The sequence below is a fragment of the Macaca nemestrina genome, chromosome X, assembly GCF_043159975.1.
Source record: "Macaca nemestrina isolate mMacNem1 chromosome X, mMacNem.hap1, whole genome shotgun sequence".
In the NCBI taxonomy this organism is placed as follows: Eukaryota; Metazoa; Chordata; class Mammalia; order Primates; family Cercopithecidae; genus Macaca; species Macaca nemestrina.
In genome coordinates, this window is record NC_092145.1 from 125,749,984 (window position 1) to 125,767,033 (window position 17,050).

The window sequence follows — 17,050 nt, forward strand, 5'->3', positions numbered from 1 at the left end:
ACTCACATTTGCTTTTTAGGCCACTATCCATTTTTCTTGGCCAGGAATGTAGGGAATGGGGAGAAGCCAGCTCGAGTTTGTAGAGCAACATACAGTGTTTGCTAACCTTTTCTTAATTACCTCCATACCCATTTATCTCAGCTTTTTTCCTCTCTAGTCAAGGAAGTATGGAGACACAAGCCTAATGCAAATATAGCGGTAATATCACTCTGCAAAGTAAAAATCAAAGGCAGGCCCAGTTTGGGATTTTTCCCCGTTTATTCTACCCCCTTGCTGAAAGTCATAGCCCAGTGTATATTTCTGTTTGTGTTTCTGAAAATCAGCTTTCATCTTATCTTGCCTTAAAAGATAGCTTTCAGCCCAGATAAAGTAGAATTCATAAGCAAATGGGTAAAAAGTAGAGATGGTTTTGTTAGAGGTTTTCTGGAACAAGTTCTTGACTTTCTGTATATATAATAGCAGTTCATTTTTTGCTCTCCACGGTGATGGTGGGACGCAGGGCGGGGGTGGAGGAAAGGAAACAAGATACGGAAAATTGCTCTGTGTCCCCACTTTACAAAATGTGCTTTCTTGTGTTATGTGAACTTGAAGCTTCTTTCTACCAGTGTTTTGAAAGGAAGGGGAATGCCCGAATCAAAACCAGCAGTGCTTTTCTTGTCTGTTCCAAAGGGCAAGCAGCTTTTTGCATTCTGTTTGCTGCGTGGAGTAGCAGAAAACAGGGAGGGAAATGTCTTCTGTGAAGATTTTAAGAGATCCACATCTTTGTCTTTCAAAATAAATTACCTTGGGAGGAACCACCAAGGACAATTTTACTGAAGGGCCTTCACCAGGATATTTAAGGCTTAATTAAAAATGTTTGTCTTAATCAGAATTAAAACTGCTGTGAAAAGGCAGGCCTGTATTTACTGAAGGGGCATTTCAGGAATGTTTCTACTCACAATAGTATGCCCTACTTAGACCCAGTTTCCACTGAAACTTTCCCCTAAGCCATTATTTTTAAACTTGCATGTTAATTTTGGTGCCAAATGTGCATCGTTTGCTGTTTATAACCTGTTTTATGATTTTAAGCAAAAGTAGAACCATGCCTCTTGTGTTCTGGTGTATTGAAGGTTGCGTCAGCTCTTCTAGTACGAACCAGTAATCCGGTTGTCAGTCAGCCGTAATGCTTTTCTCTGGTGTCCCAATTCAATGTATGGAGGACAGTTGAGGCACTCATCTTAAGTTCTAAGTGTTCCAAAAAGACATATGAGAAAGCGGCTAATTGACTGTGATTAATGGTGGAAAGAAAAAAAAAAATAAAGTGTGCTTGTTAGAAAGTTTAGAATACGCAGTACTCACATGGCTGCCGGCCACAGAATTCTTTCTTAGGATAGTTTTCCCCAGTACTGTTTTGGGGAACCTTTTAATAAACCTTAAGTCTTACACAAATTATAGTAATATTTTACACTTCTGCTTAGTCACATTTAGTTTGCTAACTTTATTTCTAGGACATAGTTGCTAGGGTTTCACAGCAATTACAAGAATCCTTAGTGTAAATAGGAAAGGCACAAGTGTATACAGAATGCTGATGCCCTAAATTTGATATCAAATGTGCTGTATAACCTCTAAGGAGACTTTACATTTCTTCTTTAAAATGTGTAAATACATAGCTATTTCATATAAAGCATATTGCTTTTTGGTGTCTGCAATTTGTTGACTAAGCAAAAAGCAAGGACATACAGATGGCCAAATGAACACTTTTACTAACAGTAATTTAGGGATATAACAAATTCATTTTTTCTGTTTTTTCATCCACAAAATACTTGATCAAATAGTACCTTTTTCAAGGGATATTGTTAGCATCATTCACATACTATCCTAAAAATAGCTGCATTTGTAACATGAGTCACTGGTAGTTTTGAAATGGCAGTATACCGTATGCTAATCACAGGTGAATATTATTATTTCTAATTGACAAGAAATTCTTTTTAGAGTGCTTTATATGTAGATCTTTTTTTAACTTCAGTATAAAAAGCTACTTTAAAAGGAATTTATAAGAAAGCCTATCTTAGGTGTTAAAGATAAATGGAACTGCCTAACCACCTGCAAATCTTAGCAAATCTGAGATATAGTGATTCTGAGTTCAAACATGTTTCATCTGTTCATATTTTGCATTTATTCCTTAATTCAAAAACACAGTTTCATTAGGAAACCTCACAATGTGATTTGCTCCACGGAAGGTTCAGCTTGTTGCTTGAAATGTGTTGGTATTGATGCATTTTTACAAATAGCCCAGCAAGCCTGGAAGTCACCGTCGTTATACCCACTTCTAACTTCCTTGAAAAGAACGTAATGAATGCAGTTTTCTTTAACCTAGGCAGCATAGACGGGTGGACAGTTAGGAGTACCAGAGAGCACCAAAACTTTCTCTACTGATAAGCCAGAGAAAACCAAGTATAACTTATTTCAAGATTTTCCTGATGGCTTTCTGTTAATGTCTTTTAGATTTTCAAGTTCCTTAGATTTACTTTTACAAAGGACATTTTAATTTGTGAACAGATATAATTTCTCTTTTGCTCACATTCTTAGAAGGATTATAATCCCCGGGGAGCCACTTAGATGAGTCTTAGCAGCTAAGGGATTTGATGGGTGTGGGAAAAGCCTGGCCTTTAATAAAACATTTCAAAACCAAACAAAAACAAACAAAAGCATATCTCAAGCAATAGATTTCACCTGCTGTCGGGAATACATTTCAAGAAATTTCCTGCAAGTTTTTGTTTAATAGTAAGACCGCTTACAGAGACCATAGGTATAGTCAGTGCTACTAGACATGTTAGTGACAGGGATATAGACGCTTCAAAATATGTCTCTGGAATACCTAACCTAAATACCACAGCAGGGAGCTCCCTGAACCTCTTCTGGTTCTGAGGGCTACCCCCAAATAACTAACTGAATAAATAAATAAATACCACAACAAACTTCCATGTGAGCTATGCTAAATTATAAGGTAATTCTGTGTCACAGTAGAGTAGTATTTTGGAGAATTCACGAGACACTGGATTCTAACTGACCTGAACTTGGCCACTTACCAATCATGTGACCTCCTACAACTTAATGTCTGGTTTATCATAAAGATTAAATATAGGAAAGTGTCTGTTTGTTAGTGTTATGTTTCTTCCTGGTTATATATTCAGTAAAACCCAGTGATACTTTTTTCAATAATTGAAGATTTTTCCCCTTTAAGGAGTAAAGTCTCTGCATTGCATAATGCATTGCATAATGAAGTACCTTGTTAATTTTAAATTTAAATTTTGATATACATTACCTAGCATGTAACAATGCTCTTGGTTGATCACAAATCTATTATCCTTTTATTCAGTACTATTACAGGCCAGACACCTCAGTTATCCCCAATGTCACAATAAACTTGCAAGGTAGCTAAAGTTATCTATATATATTATTGAGGAAACTTTGGATTTTTGTTAAGATTACCAAGGTCTCAATTAACTGGTGGTAAAGACAGATTCTTACCAAGAGTATTCCAGTTGCTAATGCCGGGAAACTAACCACAACACAAGTTAGTCGTATAAAATAGCCATTTTATTATACTCATGAATTCTGTGGGTCAGGAATTCAGATAGGACATAATGAGGATGGATGTCTGGAGCCCTTGCTGAAGATAGCTTGAATGGCTAGGAACCGAAACGTCTGGAACTGTAGGGTCATTTTCCAAATGATTTCGCTCACAGGTTTGGCACCTTGGTGGGGAAAGCCGTGAGATACTGAACAAAGCTGTGACTCTCCCTGGAATGCCTACAGGTGGCCTTTCTGGCATTGTGGTCTTAGGATAGTTGGAATTCTTACAAACGAAGTGAGTCCTGCAGGGCAAGAGTCATAAAAGAGCCAGACTCTCTGAACTAGGCTGAGAAATCACACATCTCTTCTACCACATTCAATTGGTTACAAAGGAGCCATATGGCCAGCTTGGATTTAAAGGAAGGACAATTGAATGCCACCTTTTGATGGAGCAGTGGCAAGGTCACGTTGTAGAAGAGAATGTGGGATAGGAGTTGCTGTTGGGCTATGTTTGGAGCATACAGTCTGACGCTGAGTCTAAATGCAAATCTGCATTCTTTATTGCCTTTGAAGAACAACAACAACAAATAGCCAACCAGCTTGTCTGTGCTTTGTAGCTTCTGTACTTAAGAACTTTGAATTGATTATATAAATAATGTCTGACTGGGACAGAAACTTCCCTCAGCCAGCGTATGGCTTTCATGACTGGTTACTTGTACTTTGGATAGGAGAGGGAATGAACTCAAGAACGTAACTTTTCCACAAACAGAGAGATACATATAAAACCTTCCAGAATCTTTGGTTTAGTCTCACACAACCAAGGCTCAAACCGATTATGAATCTGGACTGTAATTTGCTACTTTATGTTGTATGGTAAGATTTTACTCTTTTTTTAGAAAGTTGTGAATGCATCTGATGATATGCTTGGTACATGAACACTAAAACATTAAGATTCCAGACAGGAGCCAAGTTTTATAGTGCCAGAGAAGTGTTGGAGTTATTTTTTGTTTGTTTCCTTTTCCTTTGTTTTAATAACATAACTCTTCTCTTGACTACTGTCCATGTATTGAATCACAGAGTTGTAACATGTTTAAAATAGACAAGATTTTTAACATAACCCAGTCTAATCACATGTATTACATGATTAAGGAAAATGAGGAAGGATACAATGTTAAAGACTCAATAGAGAGGATACATTTTGCCATAGTATTTTTGGAGGGTTGGTTTTTAAAATGTTCTGTAATATTGTAGGTAACTGTCACTTGGTGTTTGAAGGATTGTTGAATGATGTCATGTATGGCAGTTTGGATGAAGAGGTGAAGGACTGCATGTGAAATAGCTGCCCACTTTTTGTAAGATTATCATCCATGATTTGAATTCACATAGAATTAAAGTCTGAAAATAGAATTATATGTGTTGATAAGTACATTTCAGATGTTTATTACCATCAAATTTACATTTTAACCATGACTAGTGCTTAAAAATAAACACCTCTACTTTAAGTTTCTCCATGATGGGGTACGTTAAAACAACGGCTTGGCTGGGCACGGTGGCTCACGCCTGTAATCCCAGCACTTTGGGAGGCCGAGGTGGGTGAATCATGAGGTCAGGAGTTCGAGACCAGCCTGACCAACATGTTGAAACTCTGTCTCCACTAAAAAAACAAAAAATTGGCTGGGCGTGGTTGCGGGCACCTGTAGTCCCAGCTACTCAGGAGGCTGAGGCAGGAAAATAATTTGAACCTGGGAGGCAGACGTTGCAGTGATCCAAGATCGTGCCACTGTACTCCAGCCTGGGCGGCAGAGCAAGACTCCATCTCAAAAACAATTTGAAAAAGCTTAATTTGTTTTAACTTTTATTTTAGGTTCAGGGGACATGTGCAGGTTTGTTATGTAGGTAAACTCATGTCACTGGCGTTTCTTGTACAGGTATTAAGCCTAGTACCCAATAGTTATTATTTTTCCTGATCCTCTCCCTCCTCCCACCCTCAACCCTCAAGTTGACCGCAGTGTCTGTTATTCCCTTCTTTGTGTTCATGAGTTCTCATGATTTAACTCCCACTGATAACTGAGAACATGCTGTATTTGGTTTTCTGTTCCTGCGTTAGTGTGCTAAGGATAATAGCCTACAGCTCCTTCCATGTTCCCACAATATGCATGACCTTGTTTTTTGTTTTTGTTTTTGTTTTTGTTTTCTGGCTGCATAGTATTCCATGGTGTATATGCACCACACTTTCTTCACCCCATCTGTCATTGATTGACATTTAAATTGATTCCAAGTCTGCTATTGTGAGTTGTGCTGCAGAGAACATTCTCCTGCATGTGTCTTTATGGTAGAACAATTTCTGTTCTTTTGGGCGTATAGCCGGCAATGGGATTGCTGGGTTGAATGGTAGTTCTTGTTTTAGGTCTTTGAGAAATCGCCGTACTGCTTTCTACAATGGTTAAACTAACATACATTCCCACTAACTGTGTATGAGTGTTCCCTTTTATCCAAAACCTTACCAGCATCTGTTAGTTTTTTGACTTTTTAATAGAAGCCATTCTCCATGGGGTGAGATGGTATCTCATTGTGGTTTTGATTTGCATTTCTCTAATATCAGTGATGTTGAGCTTTTTATTCATATGCCTGTTGGACACACGTATGTCTTCTTTTGAAAAGCGTCTGTTCATGTCATTTGCCCATTCTTAATGGGGTTGTTTATTTTTCTCTTGTAAATTCGTTTAAGTTCTTTACAGATGCTGGCTATTAGACCTTTGTCAGATGTATAGCTTGCAAATATTTTATCCCATTCTGTAGGTTGTGTACTCTGTTGATAGTTGCTTTTGCTGTGCAGAAACTCTTAACTTTAATTGATCCAATTTTTCAATTATTGCTTTTGTTGCAATTGCTTTTGGTGTCTTTGTTATGAAATCTCTGTCCATTCCTGTGTCCAGGATGGTATTGCCTACCTTGTCTTCTAGGTTTGACAACGTAGTTTATAGTTTATGGTTTTGGGTTTTTCATTTAAATCTTTAACCCACCTTGAATTGATTTTGTATGTGGTGTAAGAAAGGGGTCAATCTTCTGTATATGCCTAGCCAGTTATCCCAGCATCATTTGTTGAATAGGGAGTCTTTTCTCCATTGCTTGTTTTTGTCAATTTTGTCAAAGTTCACATGGTTGTAGGTGTGCAGCCTTATTTCTGGGCTCTCTGTTCTGTTCCATTGGTCTATATGCCTGTTTTTGTACTACTAGTACCATGCTGTTTTAGTTACTGTAGCCCTGTTGTATAGTTTGAAGTCAGGTAATGTGATGCCACCAACTTTGTTCTTTTTGTATAGGATTGCCTTTGCTATTCGGGCTCTTTTTTTGGTTCCATATGAATTTGAAAATAGGTTTTCTAGTTATGTGAAGAATGCCATAGGTAATTTGATAGGAATAGCATTGAATCTGTAGATTCCTTTGGGCAGTATGGCCATGTTAATGCTATTGATTCTTCCTATCCATGAGCATGGAATGTTTTTCCATTTGTTTGTGTCTTCTGTGCTTTATTTGAGCAGTGTTTTATAATTATCCCTGTAGATATTTCTCCCCCCTGGTTAGCTGCATTCCTAGATATTTTATTTTATTTTTATTTTTTTGTGGCAATTGCAAATGGGATTCCCTTCCTGATTTGGCTCTCGGCTTGGCTAACAATAGCTTAATTTTAAATTGAATAAGAGTTCCCAAAATTATGTGGAAGTCAGCTATGTTAAGTTTCTTAAATTGATTAAATGAATATTAATTTTTCATTCAATAACTTAATTGCATTCTGGCTTTATTAAAAATATGTATTAATTTATCAAAAAAGATTGAATGTTCTTTCAGCAGAATTGCAACCTCTCACATTAAAGGCACTGACAGTTAAATTTTACTAATCTTTTCAAACTATTGGTTCACTTCCCTTGAAAATTAGACAAAGACACCTTTCCTTAACATTTTTACTCCTAGGTTTATGTGTGATTTGGGGACACTTGTAGATCATCAATTTTCTATTCTAATCATGAACACCAAGGACTCTCACTTAAAAATGTATAACGAAACATCCATGCTCTTCCAAAGAACCGGGAAAAAATATCTATATTACCTTTGTCTCTATCAGCTTATTGACTGTTATGAGGTTTAAAATGATATTTTAATGAGCCATGTTTCAAAAGATCACAAATATTTATGCTTTCTGTTCAAAATGTATGTTTATTAGGCAAAACAATGTTAAAAAAATAGAAGTTGAGACCCCTGAATTACTTATTCTCTGTACATAAAAAGGGACAGACACAAAATAACTCAAATTTTCATCAAAGAAGATTTTATTGCCATCATGTTTAAGGTCCCTAAACCAAATATTCACCAGAATGCTGCCATGATGCTCTGTGAATGAAGCCTAGAATCTATTCTTAGCTCCTCTGGGAAACTTAAAGGGAGGTACATTCGAGTGCTTCCCTCTATTTTTCCATCTTCTCACTTGTACTCAATGAGTTAACTTCATTGAAACATAGTCATTGATTTTCTAGCAGGGGGTAGACATTATTCTGATACAAAGTCAGCCAGTTAGTCTGTGTTCCAGGCCTTGTGGAAGGTAGTGAGAATAAAATGATGAGTGAAACAAATGGTGTGTTTTAAACAAATTATTAATAATTAAATAAATGTGCAAAGTGCTGTGAAGGAGGAAACAAAGGTTCTATTTCTGCAGCGGGGCATTAAGAAGGAGCTGGTGGGAGTACTAGCTTTGCCAGTTTTATTCCTCTGCATTTAGTAAAGGGATATCTTAATACTCATCGTGGCTGGCTGGCTGGCTTTCTTCATTCTACTCTTTGATTACTCTTAGCTCCCCTAAACCCATCACAGTAACTTTAGTTGCTTAGAGGAAGTTTCACCCACTCCTAATCCTGGAGGAGTAGGTTTTCTTTGTGCTTTTCAAAATAATCAAGTTTTCCTAGTTGTAACCTAATTCGGTTTTTATTCAAAGAGTGAAAAAAGAACAATGTTCAAAACACCAAAGTCATCACAACTTGGTAAAAATACCATGATTAGAAATTATCATTGAAAAATACCAGTACCTGTTAGATAACACTAGTTACCATCAAATGCTAATGAAAGCTTTCAAAGATGGTGTATGGTAAGAAACAGCAGTCATTAGAGCTGATAGTGTCTTTCTTTTTGTCCACATACTGGAACTTGCCTTCACAGCAAGGCTCTTTGCTAAATATTGTATTCAAATGGTTTTATTTGAGGAAAAAACACCATATGTTACTGTGTTTAGATTATTAATTACATTTCCACTGAATTGTCTAAGATAGAATTCTATGAAGCAGCTAAAATGTTCCTTTATTTGTTAAAAATAAAAAGTATGTGTATTTTTTTTTTTCTAACATCAACATAAAACAGCTCCAAGATCTTGAATGAAATTGACATTGTTAAACACTAGTAACCCGTCTGGCATTTTGGACAACTGGGATTTTCCAAAATTTGGCAAAATTAACATGCATTTTGGTCATTAGGGTAATTGCATCATCTGTTTGGATGGTTACCTGGGGTCATTTATGTCTGTAGTTTAAAATCAGGTTAGCACCATACTTTGGAGGCAGTCTGTATCTGTGAATGGGCCTAAAGGGTAGTATTCGAAATCAAATTGTTGCCAGCCTGATTACTACTATGGATACCTAACATAGTTGCTTTTGCAAACATCTATTTTGCTTTGTGTGTCACAACACACATAGTATTTATATTGTAAATGTATAAAATACAAATAGTTACTTGCCTTATATTGGATAGAAAGGCTGTATCCTCATATACAAAGAAATATTTATTTGCCCAAGAAAAATTATAGTTTTGATATCAGTTGTTTTGATAAAAGAAGTGATCATTTTAATTATTGAAATTAGAATCGGAATTCATTTGGCTGCTTTTCTTTGTGTCTACATCACAGAGTGGTGGAAAATTAATGCAGTATCGACAAATTTAGGTCAGAATGCAACTTAGCCGATAAACCAAGATTTAAACTGCCTCAGTAACGGTTTCAGTTTTCCACTTCATTAGTCACATGCAGACTAACTTTTAAAAGTTAAGTAGATCATTTGATACCTTTAGAAGTAGTTAGGCTAAGTTTATATTTCTACACAAAATAGCATTCCATTCTTTGTATGTGAGGATACAGCCTTCCTATCCAAACTCAGATATATGTAGCATTAATATTAAGAAAAATTCTTTAGTTACATTTGGTGAAAATAATTAAATGCCATAATTTCTGACAAAGTGAGCTAGTTGGGAAAAAGACATAGTCTTTGGTGAATAGATGGATAATTTAGGGAATGTGAGTTTGAAATATTCTTCTGTATCTGAGCTTTTTTTTTGCCTTTAGTACTAAACCATCCCACTATTTCCAGTTTCTGATGATAGAATGGGGATTAGCAATACTAACTTAACTAAGTTCTCCACAATATAATTTAAATGTTTTGCTATAAATATGTCCTACAAATGAATACAAGTATTTAGAAAAGCTGAATGTTTGATGGGAATGAGCGAAAATAATCCAGTCTGTGTGGGTGAATTAGGAAGAATTTGTATATAACTTGTAATTCAAGATGATAGGGAAAAATCACTGTTCTAACTTGTCTAGCGAATTATTTTATTACAGTTATAGATATCATTTTGGATAATATAATTTCCTTTTGGAGGCATTCAAAAATGAAAGTACAAGTGCCAGGCTGACAAATGAGAACGTGATTTAAAAATCTGTTTTAATTTGTGATGAGAATTATAGAAAAGGGAGAATCATCTATAAAAACAACAGAATACATTGAGGGAAATACTACCCACCTAAACAGTAGGACTTCTGTTTCTAAGGTTAAAAACGTATTTTTCCATTGCTTTTTAATTATATCTAATTTTCTAAAGGAAATAGCCATTGTGTGCTCAGGGATTTACATATAGTAGAATGAATCTCAGCATATAACCAATAGCTACAGAGGTAAATAAATTAGCGAGTGTTTGACAAGTGAAATTTTTCTAAATGAGGTGAGCGGAGGCAGAAAGCTTTAGGAACTGGTTTTGTGCGTTGCCCCTGGCTCGAAAATATGGAAAACGTATCCTCGTTAAAATTTTGTCTTTTCTGAAAATTGGAAGTGACTTTTGATCATGAATTCCCCAAGGGAATGACAGTTCTCCAATTGGACAATTATAACGTGGTCCATAGAATTTTCATAATGCAGTGGCGATTTCAGACCAGTCTCATATGTTACACTGCTAAAGTAAGTCAGCACAATTCTGCAGAATACTAAACCATTTATAGACTTTGGAAACTCTGATGCCACCTAATAAAAATACCTTGAAAGAGGACTTGAAATCAGTTCCTGAGTTGCATCTTAATGTTGAACTCGGTGGTGTAGTATATAGGGACTGCCTGATTTTTATCCTGTAACTGCCAGAGGAATATACCATTATGCGTATATATTTTCCTGGAGTTTTTTTTTTTCATTTTACTTTTATTTTTTTCTGTTATAGAAAACACTAGTAGAGAAGGATACACTTATTTTGAGCTTCCACTTCTTTGGGTGCAGTTTGAATGCTCCCAGTGTGTCACCGTGTCAATTTTGCCAAAATTCTCTTGAGAGAACCTGACACGTACCATGGCAGCCTGATTTCAGGTTTGGTCTTCAGATCCAAAACATGCCTCCCGGCCCATTCGAGCCCTCACCAGTTTATCAACCAAGGATGTATGTTATTTCCTCAAAACTGATTTCACCTGTTCTCTGTGGGTTCAGAAATCAAACTCAGATTTCCAATCAGCTGGCCTGACATTGAACAATGGCCCGTTTTACTTGTGCAGAGCACTGCAATTTGTAAAACAGCACCATGGTCATTGATGTTCTGCAGGTCTGGTTTGTGTTTACCGTTCCACTATAGTATTGGTATATTATTTATAGAAAAGTAGAAAACTAATGCGGAGTAATAAATCTTTACAGACTCTTAACACCTCATCTGACCAAATACCGTGAAGGCTATAATTGGACAACTAAGATTGATACAGAAATTAACTGATTGTGAAAACTTAAAATGCATGACTTTTTTGAATAAATGGTGCTGGAAACAGAGAATTTTGTGAAATTTTAATTTGTTTTGCAAACACTGAGTGTAGGTGAGCAAGTATTTGTGGCATGCAAATCTTTTAGTGGAAAAGTCAGGGTAGAACAAGTTTTCTGGTCACTTACAATATTACTGTAAAATTGTCCAAGTCTTATGTATATATTCTTGCTACATCTAGTATTGGACTTCGGATGGTAAGTAAATATCTGTCCAACTGTGTCAATATAAAGCCCAGCCTATTATTTTAATGGCCATTAGTAGGTGTCTATAAAATATTTTTCGCTTTTTTTTTTCACTCCCCATATTTTAGTCTTGTTCAGTAAGAGAGAGGGAAATGGTAACTGGCTGATTTACACAGTCCCTGATTTTAGTTCACCTCTTAGGCTGGCGCTATTATTTGGACAATGGATTCTAGTTGTTTACTGAAAGAGATATGACGCCACAGGCCCTGTTTGCAGCTCCAAAGTACCCACACTGAACCTTGAAATGCACCTCGGACCTCCTTGACTATGATAGCCATATCAAACCACTTTTTCAGCTTCCTGATTGAGGTTAAACTGATCAGCAATTTAAAGTTTTGGTTCTGGGCAACTGGTCTGAGTGAATCATTCCAAATGGATATAATGACAACAATTCTAAAATTTGGCACCATTCGCCAGGGATATAGTCTCAATAATCCAGTCTAAGCCCCAGGTTTTGGCCAGAACAGTGGCAGTCATGGCCCATTTCTAGTTTCTTTTGGAAAATAAAATGACTTTCCTGTTTGAGCAGGCGTGTCTCTGGTTGTGAACCAAAGGAAAGGTAGAAATATCACAACAGTGGTAATGCTGATGCTTCTCCTTGTTGACTTTACATCTAGGGTAACTTTGTCATTAGCTACAACCTCAGTGCTGAAAATAAACATAGGACATGTAGAAGAAAATCCAGAACTGGTTACGTTTATCTACATTTTAGAAGTATCTCCTATGCTATAGGAGGTTCTTTTTCTAATTAGGTTCTAGTCCCTTTTACTAAGTTTTATTCTCCTGGTGCTTGCTACTATAGCATTTTACTCATTTTCCAAATGAAATGAAGAATTACTATATTGAGGAAATGTAAAAAATGCGATTAGGAATTTTTTGGAATTTTCTGTCGCTATATTGGTTAAGCATCACTTTGCACTCCTGTATTATTCATTTATTAAATTAACTTCATTGTGTGTTTTGTAGTTTAAGAGATCTTTACCTAGAAAAACGTTCAACATTTGGAATGCTATATAAAGTATAGTGGTTAGCAAACAGCAGCTCAGCCATGGAGTCCAAAACAACCCACCACCTGTTTTTGTAGATTAAGTTTTGTTGGTGCCGGGCTCAGTGGCTCACGCCTATAATCCCAGCACTTTGGGAGGCCAAGGCGGGTGGATCACTTGAAGTCAGGAGTTTGAGACCAGCCTGACCAACATGGCAAACCCGGTCTCTACTAAAAATACAAAAATTAGCTGGGCGTGGTGGTGCATGCCTGTAATCCCTGCTACTTGGGAGGCTGAGGCATGAGAATCACTTGAACCCAGGAGACGGAGGTTGCAGTGAGCCGAGATCGTGCCACTGCACTCCAGCCTGGGTGACAGAGTGAGACTCTGTCTCAAAAAAATAAATAAGTTTTATTGGGGCACAGCCAGCTTGTTTACACATTGTCTATGGCTGCTTTCACACTATCGTGCAGAGTTAAGTGGGTACAACAGAGACCATAAATCATAAATCCAAAAATATTTCTCATCTGGCCCTTTATACGGAAAGTTTGCTTATCATTTTCTACCTTAGTCTATCTTTACAAAATGCAAAACAACATGTGTATTTTAGCTATTTTTTTGAGGATGTTTAAAATAGAGAAAAGTGATCAAAATTAATTCCTGTTTGAATTAGGGCTGAAAGCGAACAGTCAAATGTGTGGCATTTTTTTTTCGCGTTGAGCTATGTGAAAGAGCTTATCAGGAAAAAGCGATCTGTTGTGCTTTCATTTTAAGATATTTTATATGGGTAGATATTTAGTCACATTTTGATTTAAATGAAGCCACTGCTTTAAAGTTTTTACTTATGTAAAATAATTTAGGACAAGTTGCTAACAGTAATAATCATTCTATAAAAAAATAGACCAACTAGAACATATTTGGCATAGGCTTTCTTAAACTCTCCAGGAACTGGATGGATGGATGGATGGATGGATGGATGGATGGATGGATGGATTTTATTTTTTTCATTGTACACTTTTATATAATTAAACTTTGACTTTTTTAATTCAGAAATTTCAATTTACACACCTGTTTTTAGAAGAATTTCCATCATGCCAAAGTGCAATATAATTGTTCACTTATATAAACTTTTCCCAAGAAATTTAGAGACTTCAAATGTAAGGACTATTTTTTTTTTTTTTTGGCTTTTTAATTCAAAGCTACACACTGTTATGGAATAAAAAAAGCCCAGTATGGCTATCCTTTTAACTTCTAGTTAAAAGCCAGATATACTTTTGTTTGAAGTTGTATCGCTTTGTTACAAATAGATGGCATTAAAAAGATGCTCTCCACTTTGTTGTGATTCATCTTTATATTTTAAGAAGTTTGGATTTGTTCTATTTTCCCCTTGTTTGTTTCTTGATTGTAGTGCAAGTTCTAGCTGAGAGCCTGTGAAGCATCCACAATTTCGTAGGAGGAGAGGATGTGGAAGAGGATGCTTGAGGCAGGGATATACAAATATAAATAAAAGAAAATCTTAGGGTATTGGCAATTCCTCTGCTCATCGTTTATCGTACCGTAACAAAGAGTGTATTTTGGAAGCTTTCTAGGGGGATAATTTCAGAGGGAAGCATCAAAATACCATGACTTCTGGACTTAGGATAGAATCCACTGCAATTTAATGATAGATTAAAATCCATTTGCATTTTCTGCACTTACATTAAACTGAGGGCCAGAAGAGGCACTTGGGGCTTTTAAACAACTGCTGCTCTCCATAGTATAGTTTTATATGATGTTTTCCAACCTGTATAGTACTTTCATAGATTCACTTTGTCTCTTTTGAGAGAATATTTTACCATTCTTATGAATGGAAAATAAGCCAGTTTTTCATCATATTATTTCTACATTTTTGTTTTATAAGAAATGAGTGCATTTCAATAAGGTTTATGTGTCGCTAAGAGTGTGAGAACAGAGGCCTGCACATAACAAGTGATCAGTATATGCTTACTGTTTCCGTGTATGAATGAAGGGGCTGAGCAGCCATTCAGAGTCCATTCTGGCTCCCTGGGAATACTTAATTTTAGAACCCACACCCGTGGTGGTAAATACAACAGTGAGACTAGAATCAAATAAAAAAGAAGTGGAAAAAAACAAATAATATTCCTGATGCTAATTCGATGGGGAGTTGTTTTAGAGGGAGTGGAGGAGAGACAGATAAAAACTTTGGAGATTTTTATATGGTTAAGGAAGGCTTTCTAAGAAATAGCAATAAAAAAAGAATATACTACTGTCACATGCAACAACATGGATGAATATGAGAAACTTAAAAACCAGACACAAAATAGTTTATACCATGTATATGAAGTTTAAGAATAGGCAAAACTCAATCTGTGGTGACGGATGTCCTCAGTAGCCCAGGTGGGAGGGTCATTATTGACTGGGAAGGGGCGCAAGAAAACAATCTGGGTGATAGAAATGTCCTGTATTTTAATCTGGATGGTATATAAATATCTATAAAAATTCATCTACTTCTCTACTTTCTATACTTACGATTTGTGAACTTTATTGCTCAATAAAAATTTAAATCATAATAATATTGAAAATAGGTCATGGAGGGGACACTTGATTTAACATGAATGCGTAATAGAGTCCTTGGAAGAAAATCCTAGCAAACCCCTGGTCTAAAAACTCTGCTGAGCTTAGCATAGGAGACTTTTCTGAATAAGTACATTTCCTATTCATTTTTGTTGCAAAACATTTGAAACGCCAAAGGATGCTTAGCATGCGGTAAAATCACATCTGTTGAGCCACTGCAAGGTGAAGGCTGCTGAACATAGTTATGTTGATTCTTTGAGGACTTACCACTCAAAAATAATTTCTTTTTTCTTTCCAGATTGGCAGATTGCTACTCTGGCTTTACTCCTGGGCGGTGCTGCCATCATTCTCATTGCATTCCTGGTGGGTTTGATTTCTATCTGCGTGGGATCTCGAAGGCGTTTCTATAGACCTGTTGCAGTCATGCTTTTTGCAGCAGGTAAACAGATTTATTACTTTTAAATGAGCATTAAAGTTTCATGAACCTTTCTACCATCCTCCTTTCTTATGCAGAAGAGGTATGTGTTTGCTGTATTACATAAAAATTGAGAGGCATTTACTATATTTTTAAGGTAACTTGGCTAAAGCTTTATCAGATTATAAGTTTTCAGTGTGTTAAGCATTTCACAGAGCACAATGGCAGTTTCTAAACCTCTAACTAAAGCATGAATAAATAATACTGCCTGACAGGGCTATTACCTTAGGAATTGCAGCAGGTGTATTTACTAACAGTCTTTTTTTACATCCAGTTTTTTCCCCCTTTTTTACTGCTTCCCTGGTAATCTTAAGGCAGCATTATTTTTTCTGATAAGAAACTGAAAACAAATTCCAAAATGTGTACCCTTAAAGATGTATATCTCTTTGAAAATAAACATAGTTATCCTGAAAATGTGTGATGTATAACTCCAACCATTAGACAAGTCAATTACATGAAGTCAATTGTATGTTAATTAATTTATCAACCATCATTCTATGAAGCAAAGCTTGGATTAAAGTATCAACCAATGAAATGAAAAGAGAGGGGACTGTTTAGAAAAGGGGCTTGCAGACTAAAAGCCCAATACATGATTCAATACATGATTTGATGTGAGCTTTAATTTTCATTTATAAAAATACCTTTGAATATATTGTTCTTTTTGACTCAAACTGCAACATTCTATGGTGCCTTCAATTTACCCTGTCAGTCATATCTGATTTGAAGACTGCAAAATAAGCTTCTGTGACTGTCAATAATGAAGACACTGACAAAACCATCTAGGCTGTTAGATGGATTTTTAAAAGCTGTTTCAAGATTGGAATAGATTAAATTTCTCAGGATTTAAAGGGTAGTTTGAGCTAAAAATACAAAACAGAAGTGTTCTGCTGCCCCCTACTGTTTGTGTTCATTTTCTTATACCCATGAAGGCTGGTCAGAATTGGGGGTGTCATAAAAACGAAGGTCCAAAGGGCTGAAGGAATCCAGAAGTACATCTGATTCAAAGCTTTAAGTGACTTGCTCAAGATTGCCTAGTAGCTACTGGCAGACCTGGGCCTGGGAGGCGTCTGAATCTTAATCTAGTGGTCCATTAACCACTGACTCCCTCACTTATT

General features: G+C 36.2%; 1 protein-coding gene and 1 long non-coding RNA gene across 4 annotated transcripts in view; one reads left to right on the top strand and one right to left on the bottom strand.

Moving 5' to 3' along the window:
- Positions 1 to 17,050, bottom strand: part of LOC105490342 (uncharacterized) — a 178,427-nt gene that overhangs the window by 109,951 nt on the left and 51,426 nt on the right. The window lies entirely within an intron of this gene.
- Positions 1 to 17,050, top strand: part of LOC105490343 (transmembrane protein 47) — a 30,311-nt gene that overhangs the window by 2,158 nt on the left and 11,103 nt on the right. Inside the window, exon 2 of the mRNA XM_011755838.2 lies at positions 15,759 to 15,899. Coding sequence (XP_011754140.2) covers positions 15,759 to 15,899 — 141 coding nt within the window. The remainder of the gene's footprint in view (positions 1 to 15,758; positions 15,900 to 17,050) is intronic.